This window comes from Ascaphus truei, chromosome 2 (assembly GCF_040206685.1).
Source record: "Ascaphus truei isolate aAscTru1 chromosome 2, aAscTru1.hap1, whole genome shotgun sequence".
Taxonomy (NCBI): domain Eukaryota; kingdom Metazoa; phylum Chordata; class Amphibia; order Anura; family Ascaphidae; genus Ascaphus; species Ascaphus truei.
Genome location: NC_134484.1, coordinates 325,284,907 through 325,306,027, shown reverse-complemented (window position 1 = coordinate 325,306,027; position 21,121 = coordinate 325,284,907). Strand labels below are relative to the sequence as shown.

Here is a 21,121-nt window from a genome sequence, read left to right as displayed (position 1 = left end):
TCAAAGGTAATCTTAAAACCCCGAAAGAGAGACGGTTGCATGAATACAAATTTATGCAACTGTTCGGGACACTTAGCAGTGGCCTAAACAGAGATCGAAATTTTATGAGTCATTACTGACACTAGCGAACTCTCTTCCCATGAGCGCTAAAGGCCATGTATGTACATACTGTGCTATATGTATGCACACACAGCTGTCTCTCACACATACTAATACTCCTTATTTTTCCATCCCTATACACCAATAGGGACCACATAGTATCCACATACACTTTTAGTTGTGCTACAAACTCTCACATTTCCACACCCACCCACACCATTTATATCCCCTCTCACTCCACACACACCTTGTGTAGAGCACTGTTTATACTGTGGGCTCTCAATTCATTGTTATTCACACTGATACACATACACACTCTTTCTTCACTTGCTTTCAGTTACCCTTTGACACCTCCAGCCATAAATCTCATCCACACCGGGGGAAGGACCAGCACAGATAACATTCCAAGAGACACTGTTTTTAAGTAATCCTTGCTTCATTCATTGTAACATCGCCGGAAGAAGAGATCAGTGTATCTCGAAAGCTCGCACAAATAAAAGAATTTCGTTAGCCACAGAACGGTATCATCTATTTATTTTTTGATTATATATATATATATATTTATATATATATATATATATATATATATATATATATATATATATAGATATAATTCTTTTGCACTGTTTTTTCACCAGTTTTGCAACAGGGAAACTTTAGTTAAAACAAACAAACAAAAACCTTATTCCAGTGTTTATACAACTGAATGTTTTTTTTAAACATCATTAAGACGGTATGAGAGAGGCTTTGGAGATCTTTGAGGCCATTAAAAATGTAGTGTGGAGCATTTTTCAGGGAGAAACGTGTGATAGAATAAGGGGCGCAGATACTAAATCTTTTCCGGGAAGTACACTAGAAGAAAAGTATAGTGGATGCATGTGACATCTCTAGTGTGGTTTTTCATTGTAAACACAGTAAGAGATTCTAAAAATGTTATATGCAAAGGAAAAAACATCATGTTTATTAAAACTGAAACAACCGAAGGAGATTTAGCGGGGGCAGTACATCTCAGCTGGGTCTTATCTGCTTTGTGTTGTCAACATCTGTATCTTTTTTTTTTCTTTCACAAAGCAAAATGTCTTCAATATCCCACAGCTTTATTAAATTGAAAATACAAGGCCCTTATTTATCTTGTGGAGTGCACCATTCGTCTTCAGAAGTTCATGTCAGAGACATTCACAATAATTACATGCATGTACTGCACAATATATTCTGGAGTTAAGGAAAAGGAACAAGCGTCTAGTCAGACTGTCCCTCCCAAGAAAGCCCTATTGAGAGCAGCACACGTTTTATTTATAGCACTTCCTGTCCATCCCATTACAAAGGACCCCACCAGAACAAAAACACACAATGACAAACACACATTTCTCAGTGAAACTCCCTTTATTTAGCTCACTTAAGTTGTTTCATTTATTGTTTTTAAAATGGGCAAGGTAACAAAAGATCAAGGTGAAACTGTATCCGACCCGAACATCTTGCGCGCATTAAAAAAAATATGACCTCCTTTTTTGTTTTCCCTCTCCTCCCTTCTTAACAACATTGCAAATTAGGTGTCACCAAGTCACCCACATGAGTGCATGGCGCGACTCCTGGTAAACCCTTCAGAAAGTTTTTAAAAAGGAAGAAAAAACTATTTCAAACAGATCTCTTAAAAAAAAACAAAAAAAAAAAATCATAAATCTTAAAATCTACCAGGAGCTGCTGAGTATTTCCCACTAAAATGTACAGCTAGCATACCTTCCACATGTCATAACATATTGAATGGAATGCTGTCAAAATAAATAATTTCTACTATAAACAGATGCAAACATATCTCTTTCAACAAACGGTAAATAAAAAAAATACCAGTCCTTTTACACAATAAATATTAAGAAACCATTCTCATATAAATTAACAACTTTAATTACATATAGCAGAACGGACATCGGTTAAAGCAATTCATGTAGTATGCAAAAAAAAAAAAATGAAAGTGGAATGCAAACAAAAATATTTTTGGGGAGAATAAGTTGGTCATTAGAGCAAGAAAGCACAATTCTTTCTATAAAAAAAAAACAAAAAAAGGAAGAACCTCTTGGGAATTGCAATGAAAAAAGTGCCTTTTTAAAAATGAAAGAAATCTAGGATAGAGCAATGAAGAAGAAGAATGTATCTTTCTGTTTGTGACTGTAAGTTTTAGTCATCATAACATGTTCAGTCAACCTCCCTTCTCTGATGTAGAGCCATGTTTTGGAATTGGTTAGCAAAGAAGTTATTGTGAGAATTTGGGATTGCAGAAATAAAAATCCAACCCCGTTGAGTATTTCGGTGATATACATCTAAGCTTTTGCAATGTCACTAAGTAACACTCCCTAGCAAGGGATTATGCAATGGCAAATGAACGATTGAAGTGCCTTTTGATAACTTTAGCCACATGAAAATGGTGAAAATGTTAATTGCGAGTAGGAATGGGCTCAGTCTGAGGACAAATTCCTTTGTGAATATCTGGACTTTCCCAGCAACTGAAAATCCACCCACAGAAACAAATAAGAACATTCTGGGGGGTTCTGCTAAACACTACATTGTCCACCAATATTCACATGGAAGGAAGCGTGTAGATTTTTCCATATACTGTATATACAAGTGCTTTAAGGATACATTTGCCAAAGTTATATTTCATTTGTCTGTTTTCTAATGAATGTGCCCATCAGTGTCCCACTTTGTAGTTGTACATTTTGCTGAATTGAATGTCTTTCAACTCAACGTTAGAAAAAAATCCTATATGTTTTGTAGATACTGTACAAATCAAGGCCTGTGTTAAAAAAAACCTGAAATACTCAAAATACATTTTACTCTCAGGGTAAATGTTTCTGAAATAAGATTAATAAACTGACATTAAAAGGTTCCTTCTCCAAACAAACAAAAGGGAAAATGATGAAAAGCTAATTTTGGGATAAGGAGAGAGAGAGGCTGAGGGCTTCAGAGAAATGTGGTACCATTTACAAGTAATTAGTTTTTTTGCACAGCTACCTAAAAAGGATGGTTGTTTTCAGCTTAGCATGTCTTGCACAACTGGTTAAATGTGGAAGCAATTTCTATTGCTATTTGTAGACATGCAGATTTCATTAAACTAAATTGTCCTTTATGCTGTTCAGCAATGGTCAGCCTTGATTAACATCCCATTTTTCTCTCATCTTATCATGCAGGTTTTCGATTTCCTCTGCTTTCCACATAAATTAACCATCAATGAAAATGCCATGAGCATAGTTCATAACAAGAACAGTCCTGCTGAAGGTATGGTATGAATGAGCTAAATCATAACGTCCAGAACTATTATTTCCTTTCTCATTTTGCATTATCATATCACCACTTCCTTCTCTCCCTGTAGACTATTAAGTCTTGCTGAAGGGGCATATTCTTTTCTTTTGCTTTCATTTGTGGCTTTCATAGTGACTAATAGCTTAGTAAATAAGGTTCGACTCAACATAAATGTGTTGACTGACCCCTATTTTCCACATACCAACATACAATGTACACAGCCCCTGCTCACAAATACACAGGCTATATTTAAATACAAGTCTTTTCATGGACAACATAGACACAATGAGTGAACTCATGTATGCTACACTAAAATAATAAGTGGTTAGGTGAGTCACTCATTGAACTTACTACCATCGTGTTGGAAAGTGGCAGCATTGAAATGAGGGGACATAATAAATATCGGCACTGTATGTGCTGTAAGTATATTTACATTTAGAAATCAAGTTGATGTGGATATCAGCATGAAACGAGAAGCATTATACAAAGCAGACACTGCAAAACCCTAGCCAGCTTCTCTGGGAGTTGGAGCTTAAGTCGTTTCTGGCGCCTCAGGGAAGAGGATCAACCAAAACATTTCTGAAGGAGGCAGATAACCACCATGAGAAACTTTTGTACTTTTTACAAGATGTGGCATGTCAAAACAAGCGGCCAGGAGTTGGTTCATACTCTGATGAGCTGACACCTCAAGAGATCCCATGGTGACCAACTGTAACTACAGCATCTGCCCACAAAGACTACAACTATGTGATTTTGTGCTCTTTTTCCAGGATTGACATAACATCTGTTGGAGGGAACCTAAACCTAAACCTTACGCCTTTTTTTTTTTTTTTTTTGCTTTTTCATTCTTTTGGTTCAATTGACATTGAGAAACTGTGACTAATTAAACAGAACTTGTGAGTCAAACCACTACCTGAAGTATAGACCTTGACCAAAGTAGCAAAATTTTCAGTGTGATATTGTTGAATCCTTGCAGAGAGAATGCGTCGTGATCCACCTGTGTGGCACTGTAAATAGACTATTTGGGCTGATGGTTTGACAGTGACTTGAACATATATGCTCACTTGCTATCTGTTTTGGGTGTAGCATTGAGTTAATAGTGAGGACATACTGCACGCTTGAGAATAACGGGCAGGTTCCGTTTGTTTTAATGGCGTGTCCCTTCCTAAAGAGCCTAGTGGTATGTCTTAAATCTTCGTCATATTATGATCAAAATATTGTCATCACAAAGGTAAGCACGTAGGGGACAGTTTGGAATTTCCTTTGAGAGTGGCATAACAAAAATAACCTTTCTGAATAGTAAAGGTTGCCAATAAGTTATGAAAATACTGTGTAATGCTGTTGCATTACATAGTAGTATGTAATACTTTAATCCTGAAAAACCATGAGATTTCATGAGCCACGCATTTTGCTCGACTTTAGCACGACTGTAGTTTATCATCGTACACTTGCCAATTAAAAATGGCTCTAATTATATACAACAGTGTAAAAATCTCACAATATGTTCTACTTTTCATTTCCTTTTTTTTTCTTTTTTTTTTTTTTGCAAACAAGTCAGAAAAATGGTATTTGTATAAAAAGCAAATAAATGAATAAAGCATTTGCTTTACAATGCAAGCTAAATACTGTGGAATAAATTAGATAGAAAATACCTATAAGCATGTATTTTGATAATTATACAACAGAGAAAAGGATTTTTTTTTTGCACCTTATACAGATATACATACTTACAAAACACATGAATGCATAAAGAATTTTGGCAGAAAAATTCCAATCCCTATAGAAATGACACAAAATGAAAAGCTTTTTCTCACACTCCCTCCCACTCACATGAATTAATTTTTTGTTTTTGTGTTTTTTTTTTTCCTTTTGCTTAGATTCTGTATATATATAAAAAAAAATGTATCACAATTTCTTTTAAATGACTTTAAACTGCATCCCCTACCGCAATGACGTTTTAGGTGCTGCCACAGGAAAGATCGTATCGTGCAAAATCATTAACAGCTGTCCTTAACCAGTGGTTGATAGTCTAGCGCTACAGGACAAAAACAGAGCAAACTTCTACCCCAAAAGGAATATATTATGGGAGCTGGGAAGTGAAAAACATACTTTGCTCATAATGCAGTGATGTTTTCCCAACACAAATAGTTGTGTGCTTAACAGTATGAAGCTTGCATTTATGTCAGGACAATGTCGTTTTCTGCAGGATGCTTTTGCTTTGGAGATTTAAGGTTCCAAAATTCAAACAGACACGTCTTATTTTAGTAAAAGGTTGATAAAACGGCTAACCAGTGCGTACAAGGGATAACCAATGAATAAAACAATGCCATAAAGATAAGTTAGTGAAGTGCTTTCCCCTCCCCCTTTAATGAAAAAAAAAGAAAACTGCTGAAAAGCAGCACAAATACCCAGAAATGAATGTAGATAGAAAATAAAATTTTGTCTTCAATGCATTTTTTTTCTATATACACTATATCCTTTACATACTTCCTTTCCACTTGCTCAGTGATTATCAACCACAGGCAGACTGTTAAATATTCACACAAATGTCTTTGGTGTAGGTGTCTCGTTTTTAAGGTAGAAAAAATAATGAAAATAGTCATAAAAATAGCTATTTTGTTGTGTGCTCTAGCAGTTCTGATATAGCTCATGTTAAGTGCAGCTCTTAAAACCTCTCTCGAAAAATACATGATAAATAAGGATATTAGACAGATCAAATACTGTTGTAGTGCAAATAAAAAAAATAAAAAAAAACAATAAAAAAAAAATAATAACTTTACAAAATATAGAAATGTTTGGTTCCAGCGTCTGGACCAACATGTTCCTTTCAAGTATCTCTCATGAAAGAACAAAAATATTAAACATGTTACTTCCACTGAAAAGTCTTTCTTTTCTTTGTCAGGTAAACAGTTTTTAAACCCAATAGGTTGCATAGTTCTAAGATCTTAAGCACCTTAGTGAAATTTAACTTTGTATTCTTTCTTTTTTTTTTTTTTGCAATAATAGTGCAGAGGAAGAAGGTGAGATCACCTGCGCAATAGATTTACTCTTCCAAAATATGAATTGGTTACCGAGAACAGAGCATCTAACTTTAAGGTATGGATCGGTCTATATCTATCTATACATATACAGGTATATGTATATGCGCATGTATATATTTATACAAACATTATTTATATACATATTATGTATATATAAATATACAGATATCTTTTTTGTATGTTCTTGGTATGACTTGTGCCTATGGGTATAATATCCAAACTCTTGGCTATTAGGGGCAAACCAGTCCCTTTTAGATAAATATTGCAGCAGGTTTGGAACTTTTCCTCCTTTGTCTCTAGTTTTTTTTCCCCCCGTCAACTCAGACTTTTGAGCTTTGCTTATTTGCAAATTATTTGCACGTTCTTGATTAGTGTATTTTGGACATAATTATAATAGTGTTTTTTTGTTTTCTTTTCTTTTTATGAGCAGCCACATTCCTCCACAATCATGTTCTGGATATCCTTCTTAATGATGTTCTGTCCATCATCATAGTACAGCATGGACATAGCTCTCAGCTTGGATGGGACACAGCAGGATTTGATGCTGGTAAATGAGCTGTGGACCTTCATCCGGTAATGATTAATGACTGTGGAGTGAAAGGAGAGGGATGAACCAGAAGTCCCAGCAATGTGGCTGGGGCAATCCCCCTCGCAGTAATTGGCATGGTAACCAGTAGGTGCTATGATCCAGTCGTTCCACCCTATGTCCTTGAAGCTGATATAGAATTGCTTTTTGCAGCAGATACTAACTTTGCCGTCACACTCTAAACCACGTTTTCTCCTCCGGTGAGGGTGCTCTTCTGTCTGCCGGGCCACAATCATTAGGAAAGGCCTATGTGATTGCTCCCTTTCTTCATCACCTCCAGTTGCACCTGCTTCTTTGTCCTCATCATCCTTTTTCTTCCTTTTCCCAAGCAAGATAGGAGTAGCCCCTGACTCCTGGCATTGGTCACAAGCTATTCGGATGTCCATGGATGACTTGCCCTGGTTTAGTAGACGCTGAATACTACCAGATACAGGGAAAGTATGCCATCCACTTTTTCTTGTATCCACTACCTTCTCTGCAATCAGAGGTTCACTTTTGTTCATCTCTGTCCCTCGATGCTCCTTCTGACCTCTCTGCTGCTGGTACAGGCGAATGGTCAGTTTTGCCCGACTTCGATTGGCCTTTGACAATTTTAAAAAGAGCCACAGCTCTGCTTCCTCGACTATCAATAAATTGTTGCCTTCTTTGGAAATTTCAAAGCGAAGTACCTTCTTAGTGGGCCCTGGGTATTGAGAGAGAGAGCGTAAAATAGAAATGTTAGTACATGATTTTGAATGTAGTAATTCACACCAGGATCAAAACTAGCTTGTGAGAAATAGGTAGAGACTCTCTTTGAAGTTGAATCAATAGCTCTCGCTTTAGGCTTTCCAAGTTCCTCTCACTCCACACCACAATGACTTCACTTTACATATATCTCCATCACATTCCTCCGTAACATTCTGTCTTAGGACAATGTCTACTGAACTTATCACTATCTGCCAGCACACCTTCAAGTGTTTTCAGATGTTCCACAGAATAAACTAGGTTTCTCTCAATTTACTGAAACAAAATCATTTTCAATTAAAGTACTGTATGATTTCATTTGTACAAAAGGGAAAGTCAAATGTATTATATTGCACATTATAGATAAAACAGATCTTCTTTAATGCTTATAAAATGACAATGAATTCAGGCTTTCTAAAACATTACTGAATTCATGTTGCTAGATTAATGACGTTTAAAACCTACAGCATGAATACAATTTCTCTACAAATAACAGAATTACTTTCGTAATGCAGTTGTGCTAAAGTTTTACTTCTCAATTACTCGGGCGTTATTTGACTCACACTTCTTTCTTGCCCGTGTCCCATCATTATAAAAATCAGAGTCTGACCTATCAACTCTCAGAATCTCCAGGGCTCAAAACACTGAATTGGTAATTAGCCCACTCTTGAAGGTGATTGACATTGATATTTTAGATACTTCAAATGTGAAAATAAACATTTGACATGTAATATTTTTGCTAGTTAGGTATTGAGCCAATAGATGAATACCTTAAATACTGTAGCTACTTTCCACAACAAGGCACAGATGTCCCCCTAACAGCTACATTGTTTGGCCATAAATCATATTGCAAAATCTAGAGTGAAAAGTGTGTTGCTTTATTGCCATGGATACTGGAAAAATATTGTGAACTTACAGAGATATACCAATGCTAGCAGACAATGTGGTAGCGTGTGATTATAGATTGGCAAAGTTTGGAAAATAAGGAAATACAAAGGACCTAAAAGTGCATTTGCATGTTTTCCACCAAATATTCTTCATTCACTCCATTGTCACGTCATACAGTGGTTACAGAGCAGACACGGAATGGCAAGCAATGTCATGCAAATGAGCATACGGTGTGTGTCACATTTTAGCTTCCTATTGATTTGAAACATATAATGCTAATGTAGACCAGTGGGGGGGAGGGGGGTGGGGAGCTGGGGGGGAACTACTAGACAGAAAATGTCCAGAGTTCAAATAAATGCTAAAGAGATTTTAATGCTGTGTGTCTGAGTTCAACACCGTAGTCAGGGAAAGTACTGTAGCCTACCCTGAAAACCGTTTGCAATCAGCAGACTAGGCATTGTAAATACTATTGAGGTACTCGAGATTTCGGCAACTCTAATCTATATATGTGTATCTACAGACCCTAAAGTTATTTTGACCTACAGGATTAGACTTGGATGAGTTTTATCATCAATGCCAAATAGGTACAGGTCAGTGTGATGTGGGTGATATGACCTCCAGTAGTGGTTGACTTGCAGTACTCTTAACAAACATACACACTAATTGATCACACAGGTGATAATACTAGATTTCCAGTGCAGTCTTTTTGTTGTATGACAGTTTAAATGAGCTAATTTTACTAAAGTGCTTGGATGAAGCTTTGTCATTGTATAACATCTATCTGTCAATTTTGTTCCTAATTTAACATGCTGTACACATGTTAATTATAGTACGATGGTGGTAAATATGCTGAGGAATAAGCTAAAGCCAGAGAACAGATTATTTTGGGATGTTTTCTCCTGTGCATATACTTGTTGGCATAATGATGCTGATCGTGATGAGGGGGAGTTCCTTTGATAAAGACTCCATGTTCTTGGCAGAGGGTGATATGAGTAATAAGTTCTGCTGGGTTATTTGATCATGAGAGAATTAAACGTTTCTTATTATAAACAAGTATTACTTTATTAGTTAAGGTGACAGTTTAAGAGATCTAAATTAGTTTTTTACTATGTAAATGTTTCAAACTCTTTCTAGAGCTTAACACCGTTCTTGAACAATGGGACATGAGTGGATTAGGTGGTGACTAGTTGGTGGAGTTTTACAGGCTTTCACTTTATTCCTACAAAGGCTTGTTTTCACTTTTTTACTGAAGGAACGTGCCAAATGCTGATGGTAACTGAAACGTATAAATGGTAATGCTATTGATAGTTGTTGTAAAAGTTTATGGCGATCTTGAGTAGCTACTGTATCTTAGGCTAGGTCACAATGCATCATACAGTACAATAGTTTTTGAGGTTGAGTTTGTAAGAAGAAAAAAATAAAAGGTCTGATATGACATTTGGGGACATATTTACTTAGACGTGCCAGTCCATAAGACACCCCTGAAGGACCATGTAAATGGACCAAAAAGGACCATATTTAATAAGCGTTGTTACTCCTACGACCCATTCACTTGAATGTGATACAAAAGGCCTTATTTACTAAGTGGTACCAGAAGGTGTTTTATGGAGTTAGTAAATAATTTAGGATCATATGTTGTAGGATAATTTTTGGGGTGTTTGCTTGAATTCACAAAAGTTTGATACTGTTTTGATCTTTATTTAAAAGCAGAAATCCCCCAGCCCCCAGGAGACTAAATGAGTTTAACTAATATAATGCAAATATCTTGTCCCTTGAGCATTTCCTTTAAAAAAAAAAATTTAGTTTTAAAAATTGTTTTAAAAATCTCTAACGCCTCACTGCACTAGGCTCTGGGGAGACAATTCTTTTGACCTGTACACTTGATATTTCAGCTGCTCATGTCTCCTGAACAAAGCATTGGGTTCTACAAATGAAAAACATTCCCTGAAAAGGCAGAATTAGCTGTTTTATCAGAGCACATCACTACATCCCATGTAGTACCATTATTATAATGTCGGTGCAGCTTCCTAATGGCCCATGTGACGAGGAAGCTGAAAACGGCATACAAACTGCAGAGATAATGGCACCCCCTTCGGAGGCAAGAATCTCCGGAAGCATGGGGTCCCTGGAGCTGAAATGAATGGGGTTCAGGTCCGGACACCCCCTGCTTCAACCCTGTATTAAAAAAATGAAGAGAAAAAAACCTACAACAAAAAGCGGCTTGGGTTGCTCCTTTAAAAGTTATTAAAACTTGTTTATGGCTTCACAAACTAATAAATCACTAAAAGATATGAATGTCGATGATACCACCCTCATGTTATTATCTGATTGTAATCTACCTTATTGTTTTTATTTTTTACAATTACAGTATGCCATACCTCAAACTCATATTTGGAGTGTTGCGTCTGTATAATCAGTGAATAATAGCTTACTATGTAGCTACTGTCTCTGCCCCATGACCTGTGTGGATTTCAGGGCTTTGCAAAAGGGACCTTGATTACTGATGTTGTAAGCGAGACTTTAGAATGATCGTAGGAAACATAGCTATTGAAGAGAGGGTGTTCATTATATATTTACTTGTGTTATCATGTGCCTAGGTGTGGCATTTACCACATTTATCATTACCACAATAATGATAGTTTAGTGTAATAACTAGCTATAATCTTTATCAGCGACTGCTTTATGCACTGCATAAATACTGCAACCATCAATTACATTCAAACTAGTGCTCTTAGATATTCAGTAGCCTTTTGAATAAAATGTGTTAGAGCATTTATTCGGGCATAGTTAAGTGACAATTATGGGAAAGTGTGTTCTCATCTACATGTATTTGTGTATCGTGTTGAAAAAAATAGACAACCAATTTTGTTCTTCTTGGTCATGCTAAAGAGCGGATACCACCAAATATTTACACTAATCTCCATTGTCTACTTTCATAGACACGGATATCACCCATCCTAGGCCTGACTCAATATTGAAGCGGCCGATCACACCGAGATCGGCCGAAAACTGCTATTGACTTGTATGGACAATATTGAATCGGGTCTTTCATTTATTTGCATTATTATAAGTTATACATTTAGAATGTAGCAGTTTTATACTTTCTATTCATTGGCTACCTCCTCCAAATAATAATATTATATTGAAAATGGAAACAAGGCAATTTGGTGAATAAGAATTAATTTATAGTTTTACTCCTATTAAAAATCTGCACAGATTTTGCACGGTTGTGAGAACACTATTTTAGTTACTTATTTGCATTGCAAAGACTAATACTGTTTCACTGCAGAGTTTATCTGGGGTAATTTAAGCTGAGCTCCACCATAGGGATTTTGTTTTTTAGCATACACTGCTTTAGTTTGTAAAGAAGTTTTCAAGATGATATTGTTTCACCCATCAACACATTCACACTTTACATTCAGAACATTTGCCCTCTGATATTTAGGTTACTATGTCGCTAACACACAATGCACTCCACAGGCTTATGCCCTACACATGTTTAACACTGCTTCCTGGATTTAGTTATGCATTTATTTAGCAATGCAGGACCCTTGTTATTGATGTGTGGTGGATCTGATATTAGTGTATCACATACATGGAACTGAGACACGTGTATACATGTAAGTGAGACACAATCGGATATTTTGCTTCCTGTTACCTTAAGGATTGAGATCAAATCAGACCACATTTGTGAAGCAGTGGTTGCACATTAAATTCCAACTGCTTTTTCTCTACACTTGTTATTTTAGATGGATCACTATGAACTGATTGCCGTGTGCTGCAGTGTCAAGAATAAAGCAGATTTTGGTAGTAAGCACAATGTGCCTTTTACTTTGACTGTTGGACATATATTTCACAAGGTTAGTGGTCCACTTTGTGTACAGTAAGTGGTCAAAATGTTCACATAATCCTAGCCATGGTCTCTTGCAACAACACAAGTTGAATAGCAACAGTCTTTACAAAACCCAATGCGTGTCAAATAATAGGCAACCCAAATAAAGCTTTGCTAACAGTGGCAATATAAGAGAACCTTGTTAGAAGTATTGGCATAATATGAGTAACTCTTTGAGAATGCATGATGTTACATACACAGTGTTTGTGTAACTCACTGTGTATGCCTCACCTCTGTAGTGAATTAAAAAAAGACATCTTGGCATGGCACGCAGTCGCCTGGCCGATATGCATACCAACAGTTACATCATCCACAACTAAACTATCTATGCAATTTGGAGTTTCTATTTCTGCTGAAAGGTTTTCTGTCACATTTTTGCAGCAGCATTTTATGTTCATGGGGAAAAATGTTTGAAACCACTTTGAAATTGAACTGTATAACCACAAACGGCTAAGGTTATTTTGTGTCATGTTGTCCAAGTTGCAGTCTAACCCAAGTAACAATTAACAGATGAGACCTTCCTCGTGGTGGTAGTTACTCTCTTGGTGACTTGATGCAGTTAAATGAGACAAGGGGTGGCATTTGAGCAGAGCAGTTGAAATGATTGAAGGGTTCCAGATTTATTTTCCTTCTCTGTCTCCTAGTTAGGAAACACTGTAGGCAGTTTAAATGTGCAGGTAGACTTAATAAACTTTAAGGCCCATGTGCATGAAACGCAGTTTAACAAGTTTGCTACGAGAGAGGCGCCCAATGCATTAAACCAAGGCTGTGTGATTTGCTTAAAAACTAAAAGATATGTAAGCAAGGCTCCTTCTCCAGATATTAACCCAGGAATTAATTTTCGGAAGAATTATCTTTTATTCAGACCTATCAGTGTGTAAAGTGCCAGGATTGAAAGAGTTTTACTTCTCAGTTACCACTTGCCTTCAGATTGTAAACATTCCTTTTGTTCTAAGAATGACTCCCTTTGTAGCTCTCCAAAATGAAAAGGCTCCACGCTACAGTATGTACCCATCAAAAATGAACATTTCTTGTGACTTTTGTCTTTTCTGTCAGCTGCTTAAGTAAGACTTTAGTGAAAGCTCTGATAAATGTTAGAATCCAACCCTAGGAAAATATTACCCTCTTTGGCCATTATTCAACTTTACTGTGAAACCGCTTCCCACTGCTGGATAAGAATTCAATGCAACTCAAATGAATGAGACCAAAATCTTTTCCAGGGCCAGGAACACTGGATCACAGCATATTGAATAAGGACTTATACAGCATGTCCATATAAAACAAGCAAACTAAGAGACCAATTAAGTATTAAACGTTCTCTGAAAGAATGATATCACGTGTGTAATCATTTGATTTGTTTATTTTTACCTTAACCTCTCCCAACAGTCTGGTTAAATACAGTTTATTCTTTACGCAATATTTAACTTTTTATCTGGAACGAAATGGAGATGTTGCTTTTAGATAATGATTATTGTCATGGGATAGGACAGGAGATATCCAAAACTGTACCTTTGGAACATAGAAGTATTGTGGGTAGAAAAGCAACATGTGGAACGTAGACTGTAGTGGTCATTGCCCTCTAGTGGCCATTTAAGTACAAATATTATTGAGTCATGCAGAGCACATACAGTACATAATTAAGAAGTCTTTAACCAGCAGAACAGACTACAGAGCAATACATTGCCAGTGACTTTGTCCATGCATGGGCAAGTAATCATTATATAAAAAGCAAGAGAATAGCACTTAAAATTATATTTTCATGTTCCAGTTAAACGCTAATGCTTAACATTATTGTAATATATATACATATATATATATATATATATATATATATATATATATATATATATATATATATATATATATACATATACATATATATATATATACAGGCATACCCACATTAACATACGCAATGGGACCGGAGCATGTATGTAAAGCAAAAATGTACTTAAAGTGAAGCACTACCTTTTTCCCACTTATCAATGCATGTACTGTACTGCAATCGTCATATACGTGCATAACTGATGTAAATAATGCATGTGTAACAGGCTTTATAGTCTTCCCGCTTGCGCACAGCTTCGGTACAGGTAGGGAGACGGTATTGTTATTCAGGACATGCTGACAGGCGCATGCGCGAGCTGCCGTTTGCCTATTGAGCGAGATGTACTTACTCGCGAGTGTACTTAAAGTGAGTGTCCTTAAACCGGGGTATGCCTGTACCTCATTTTAATATTAGAACTGTACCTTTTTTATGACAGTATAACAGAACATATCATTGCTGCATTTAAGATCTATTTAATTGGCTAAGATAAAGTGTAATTCATTATGTGAAGTTAGGTTGTCAGCTAGCCAGAATAATCATATGCATTTTGGCATTATATCAGGTGTTAGCAGTTCACTGACTAATAAGCCGTCATCCAAAAAAGGGGAGGCATTGACTGAAGTAATTTCAGAAGGCTTTGGCATGACCCGAACAGAAACAACTGTGCTTGTGCTTTTCAAGAATATGCTGAAGATTACTCCTTCCTTTCTATGACTGTGTCCAAAAAAAGACCAGTCTGAAAAATCCAGACCATCAAAGTATTTCAGATCCAAACTGTTGTTTAAAAAGCATCTGATCTTGAGTTCCAACGTACTGTAAGAAGATAATCTGTTCCTACTTCGTTGGGTACCAATGAAGCAGTAAATGATTCTCTAAGCTCTTGCTTGCAACATTGATCTTCGATTTATAAAAGCCTGCCTAGTGGAAGAATACACAAAGGACTCTATTAGGCTTGGTGACTACACCTGTCCTAACGTGACTTTAGAAAGTTTATATTTACTTCCCTCAGAACTTTTTTTTTCTTCTTGTCACTATACACCCTGGAAATTGGGTAGTTTTCTCTGTAATGCAGAAAGCACTCCTCCTGAAAAAATGCTTTTGACTGTTACGAGCCAACCAAATTAGATCATGTAATCTTTAGTTGTGTGTTTGTGGACTAGCCCAATGGAAGCCGAGGAGCCAATAGAAAGGTTGACATCATAAACCAGCTGCAGTGTAGTCATTCTGCAATAGCTTAATTGATGTTTAAAAAAAAAAAAAAAAAAATCAGTTACTTCATTAGAAGCTTTTACAATCCTTATTAAGTTTCATCAACGACTTAAACTCTATATTGGCACTAATGCTCTGTAGAAAAATCAACACCTGTGTGTTTCTGATGCTCTGTACATCTAGTTAAGGTGCATGCATGCACTAGATTGCTCTGAAATGTATTGCTGGGTCATGCAGTTAAGGAGTTGAATTAAGACTATCACATGCCCTGACATCAAGAAACAGAGACATGAATTAGTAGGTTGTTGAAGATTATGAGTTTCTGAACATCTTGGTATTGCAGACACCTCTGGTGGCCAAGGCATAAGATGAGCACATATGTTGCCTGAACCTGGATAGATACCAAGGAAACAGTAACTAAGTAATACGCACATATATCTTTAGTCTGAACCAGGTATGTGGCAGGAACAAAAAAAAAATATTTACTGCAACTACTAAGCTTTTCAATGATTGTTTGACTTAGTAAGCGTTTCGTTGAAGAAAAAAAAAATGTACATATTTTTTATGCATTGGCCTCAGTGCGTTAAAGCCAGAAGGATTCAACCTATATTTATCTCGTATGTAGGGAGAAGGTGCAGTATGCCAAAGAAAATCATTTGCAAAGCAGCTGGGTTTTCTAAGCAAGGGAATTTTGCGAGTCTATTGTAAAACCTTAACCCTTTCCCTTATGTATGGGTTAGCAAAGCACTGCAGAAGAGAGTGTAGCAGAACCCTCCAAAATGAGAGATTATACAACATTACTTGAAAAGGAGTCTATCCATCAAAACTATGTGTATGAAAGCGTTGATAACACAGGCTCATACAGGCTAGTGTGCTTAGAAGCAGCACAGAGCTGCCAGGAATGCCTGACCGGGAAGCATGCACACTTCTGCAAGGTTTTCCTGCAGACATCTGAGTCAACAGGTTTTCAAGACTGGAAACTCTGAGCGCTGTCTTCATTGTTTATATTGCTGCAGCGCACTTTAAACAAAACTGCTAGGAGTTCCCGCACATAGTTTGCCTACGATACGCTGCACTAAAACAATGGCATTCTTTGCAAACCGGCTCAGTTATGAGATCAACATGCTTTCACCCAAACCGTTTCTTTAAAAAAAAGTTGCTGCTAGCAATAGCTGTGGGGAGAGGGAAAAAAAAAAAACCAAACCCAGAGGTTTGACAGCCCCACTGTTCCGCTTCCTGCAGTTTGTTTGCAGCAAACACTTTTCAGCACAGCCTGCCGAACATGTTGAACTTTTTTTTATTCTTATGAATGGAAGAGAGGAGCCCGTGTCATAACACACTCAATCAAGGCTGGTGGCGTTGTTAGGATCTTTAAACGAGGCTTTCCTGTGCACAGTGCAACGTTGTTTCAGTGCGGAGATTGTCCCGTTTCTGTTTTATATTGAGAGGTAAGCGGTTTTCCTACTGATCACTTTAAAGATTGCTGTGCTGTCAGATATCTACTGTACAGTATACAGCTACCAAGGTGGCAGAAAATGCACAGCGGCTGCAAACTCATCTACTTGCTGCACTTTACAGCTGGAAGCTGCTTCGCATTCTTTAAATCGCCTCTCTACAGCATTGCACACACAAACCACTGTACTTGTCCTACAGTATTCCCAAGATTTGCACATACCTCACATTATCACTTCAGCACATACCTGACATTATAGGTTATTATTCCAGATTATTGTATTGCTGTTGTGTTCTGTTGTTTTATATCATTTACTATCTGCTAATCATGTAGTACACCCCAGGGTCTAAATATATTCTTTTTCACACTCTCTAAATTGGGGGTTTCAAGCAGTTTTGGAGAGCTCCCATCCCCCTACGCTTGTACTCCCTCTGCTGTAAAGATCGCTGAGAGATACTGTAGCTCATTCACTGTGAATTTAGCAAGTGTAAACAAGCATTCTGTAGCTAGGCTTAAATCAGACAAAAAAAACAAACACATTTATTATTGAGTTTCCCCGGTAATACTTGCTTTTCCCTGTAGTGCACGGTTCGTACTATTTCTTAAAATAGTACCTGACAGCTTCACACAAGAATAATGCTATAACGTTATCTTACTGCTAAGGTCACCAACCTGATTCTGCAAAAGTGATGATTTCAGAAGTTTGCTCCAAGATTTCATTCATTTCTGTTCTTTTTGCAATGTCATCCTCTATTTGCACTTGACCATCGTCTCCCACTTTCCCCACATGCAGTTTCTTAATGGCATTTAAAAGAGCTGCTTTAGGCACTGTCTGTGTGATGTTGGGTCTGTCCCTTAAATGCAGCATATTCAGTATGTGCTTCTTTACTGCCTCCACCATGTCAGTCTGAGAACTGGGCGCATCCTTTTGGATTCTAGTGAGGGTGCATGATGGACATTCAGTGACTGAACTGTGTCCCTCAGGTCCTGGAGTTGGAGAACTCCTTACTATAATCCAGCAAAGTACCAACAAAAATCCTTTCAGCAAATGCACAGGCATCCTGGCACCAGGCTATTGAGGCTGTCCTCTAAAAGACTCTGCTTTTATCTTTTTTCCTCTTCTTTTCTTTTGTGAGAAGCTTATCCCTCAAAAACGTACTTTTTTTCTTCTTTTCTTTTTTTTCCCCTCTCTTCAGAAAATTCTCTGGAGCAGAAGCAAAAAGTTTTGTAGTTAAGTTTTGGTTCGCAGTTTCTCTCTCTCTCTCTCTGGATTAAATAAGTGCTGTGGATACTTGTCAGTGAGAACAGCTCTGACTTCTGCCTCTGTCTCAGAGTAGGAGAGAGAGAGAGTGAAAGAGACAGACAGAGAGGAAGGATTGGCCTGAAGTGAGTGAGTGAATGAGAGAGGGTGGGAGTTTTGTCTACAGTATGAGTAAGGACTTGATTAGGGAAGGGGAGGAACATATTCTGACAGGCTGCTTTCCTTCTGCTTATTTCTCCCTAGTACACACCTCTTCAAATATCCCCATGCTCATGCTTTTTACCGTCCCCCCTCCCTTTTATCTTTTTTTTTCTTCCCTTCTTTCCCTGTCCTTTTTATCTTTTTCATTCCTTCCTCTTTCTTTTTCTCTTACTTTTCTATTTCTTTTCCCCCTTTTTTCTTCCCTTCAGTCTCTGATTTTATTCAATTCTCTTGCCTTAGTCTCTTTACTGTTTCTTTAATCCTCTTTTTTCTCTCCTTATTTTCCTTCTCTGTTCTGTCTTTATTCTTTTCAGTTTTCAGTGCTGTTTTCATTTTCATAGTTTTATTCTTATATTCCCTACTACGACTGTCTTTTTTCAGTTTTTTGTGAGCTTTCTAAGCGCTGCTTAAATTGCTCACAGACATCAGACATTTCATCACAGTTCGGAAACTTTTTTTTTTTTTAAATTTTTTTTTTAAATGTTTTTTTTATTTATTTATTTTTAGCAAATGTGTTCCCAAAATTGTACTAGAAAAAGTAACAAAGGATAAAGTGGAATAGAAGCAAAGTTTAAGTTTAGCCAGGTACATAATTTACTTAAAGTCCAAACTGTTACCACTTCTACAACCCGTTAAATGCAGTTGGAATGATAACTTAACAAACACACTTATTAATGACACTACTGCTAACTGTTTGCCATACAGAATAAATCCCTGCGACTCAACTTGGTGAACAGCTCAGTGGACTAAAAAAGTCAGTGGCTCTCTGTATTGCAGTACATGTGAATCAACATACTGAAGTTAAAGCATGTCTATCACTAACAAAGTTGCAAGATTTCCGTGTGCTTTCTTTGTGCTTCTAAATGTCATACACTTAAAATTAGCCATATAGTAATAAAGTTAATTTATTAACTTCTCAATTCTTTTATTTTCGCCATAAGAAGATGTCATGAACTATTTTTGTTTTCAATGTGTCTATATTTTTTTCAGCAGAGAATGAGACAATAAAAAGATCTGGCTCCTCACTGGTATGCAAGATAGAATGTGAGTGTTTTCTCCACGTAAGTTATGGCCTAAGATGCAAGCACTGAAGTATAGTACAGTAATTACATTCTAAACTGCATCTACTGCTAGAGGTGCCCACGGCACACAATCTGATTAGCACAAATAACAGGTAAAAGTTTGAACAACATCATATTGGTACTTACTGTATATAGATAATTATATATGAAATATTTCATTTTTTTTGCAAACTGCAGATCATCTGTGGGAACCAATGTGCCAATGCTCGTTACATACTATTGGTGTAATAGATATAATTTAGAACATTTCTGTTTTTGTCTTTAACACACCTCTCAGTTATTCATTTTAAGAATGATTGGTGCAGACTTTACATCCCAATATTGACAGTTATTATTGCATGACCAAAGGCAAATGAAAAAGGATTTCTGTGTTTGCACCATTTTCTAATATACAGTAATTACTTAGAACTTGAAGTAAATATCACAACTATGTTTTATAAATTGCCGTAGTGAAAATCTGATTGAATCTGTCACTTTGGGGTTAACAGCAACTTTTGATATGTAAAAAAGTTTTCTCAATGTGTTTTTAAGCTGATGAAATTTATTGGTTCCGAATGGGAATACCAGGTAACACTAAATCAATCCATAAAAAACGATAAATAAGGAGAAATATAACATACTGTAGTTCATCTTTCATCTGAATATTGCAGTGCAAAAGTTTTTTTATTTGGCTGCTGAAACGGCTAGCCCGCATGGTGTATTGTAGAGTAAACGCCTGTGTAACCAAAGGCTTATAATAATACATATTAATATCATGTCTCTCTGAAACAGCCCAACAGAGAGCTGTAATTACAGCATGTTTCAAGTCTGAAACAGAAATAAAAGTTCAACTAGCTGTGTGTGTGTGTGTGTGTGTGTGTGTGTGTGTGTGTGTGTGTGTGTGTGTGTGTGTGTGTGTGTGTGTGTGTGTGTGTGTGTGTGTGTGTGTGTGTGTGTGTGTGTGTGTGTGTGTGTGTGTGTGTGTGTGTACTGTAGGTATACACACATTGATATAGATATATATTTATATAGAAATCAAAAATCTATAGATAAAATAAGTCATGAATCCACCAGAAGTTGTAATAAAGTAAGCTAGTGGTAGCAGTAAAAAGAAAGTGTGGCTCTGAACATTTTGCTGACAACTAATTGGGAGAAGCTGCGAGAAATTAAATGGAACAAAATTGTCACTTTGCCATGCTGGCCTTTAGTACACTACTTGTGGCTTCTTTCCATTCTGCCATGTGTTATTTACCCAAAATCAGATGGGACTTGTAAAGAAAACGTTGTTCATATCATGACCTGCAATCTTAGATATGTGTGTGTGTTTCTGTCTCTCTAGCTATATACTGTACTGTAGGTACATATACATACATTTTTATATTGTTTATTTTATTGTTTGTGCTGCTTGAGGTGTCCGAAACAGTACATATCCTTTCGAACATGCAAGAGAAGAAGAAGAAGAGAGTCAGGATGAATTCTAGACACTGCCCTAGGAAAACGTCTGATGGTTGCAGGAGAAAACTGTAGCAGAATGCCATCCAGCCTGTAGGCAGAAAATTGCTCAGGTAGGAGGAGAGTGGGAGCAACT

At 36.8% G+C, this 21,121-nt stretch overlaps 1 protein-coding gene across 1 annotated transcript; it reads right to left on the bottom strand.

Annotated features, from left to right (window-relative positions):
• Positions 1-1,463: 1,463 nt before the first annotated feature.
• INHBA (inhibin subunit beta A) lies at positions 1,464-18,429 on the bottom strand. Its single transcript, XM_075586597.1, has 2 exons — positions 17,683-18,429; positions 1,464-7,702 (listed from the first exon to the last, which is right to left on the bottom strand). The coding sequence occupies exons 1-2, from the start codon at positions 18,068-18,070 to the stop codon at positions 6,855-6,857; spliced, it is 1,236 nt and encodes a 411-aa protein (XP_075442712.1). The 5' UTR covers positions 18,071-18,429; the 3' UTR covers positions 1,464-6,854.
• Positions 18,430-21,121: the final 2,692 nt, after the last annotated feature.

Bases quoted from the DNA above. Each gene is read 5' to 3' on its own strand.
- INHBA (XM_075586597.1), bottom strand. From the start codon at position 18,070: ATGCCTGTGCATTTGCTGAAAGGATTTTTGTTGGTACTTTGCTGGATT. The intron at 7,703-17,682 runs GTTGGTGACCTT...CTCAATACCCAG, and splicing joins CATCACTTTTGCAGAATCAG to GGCCCACTAAGAAGGTACTT.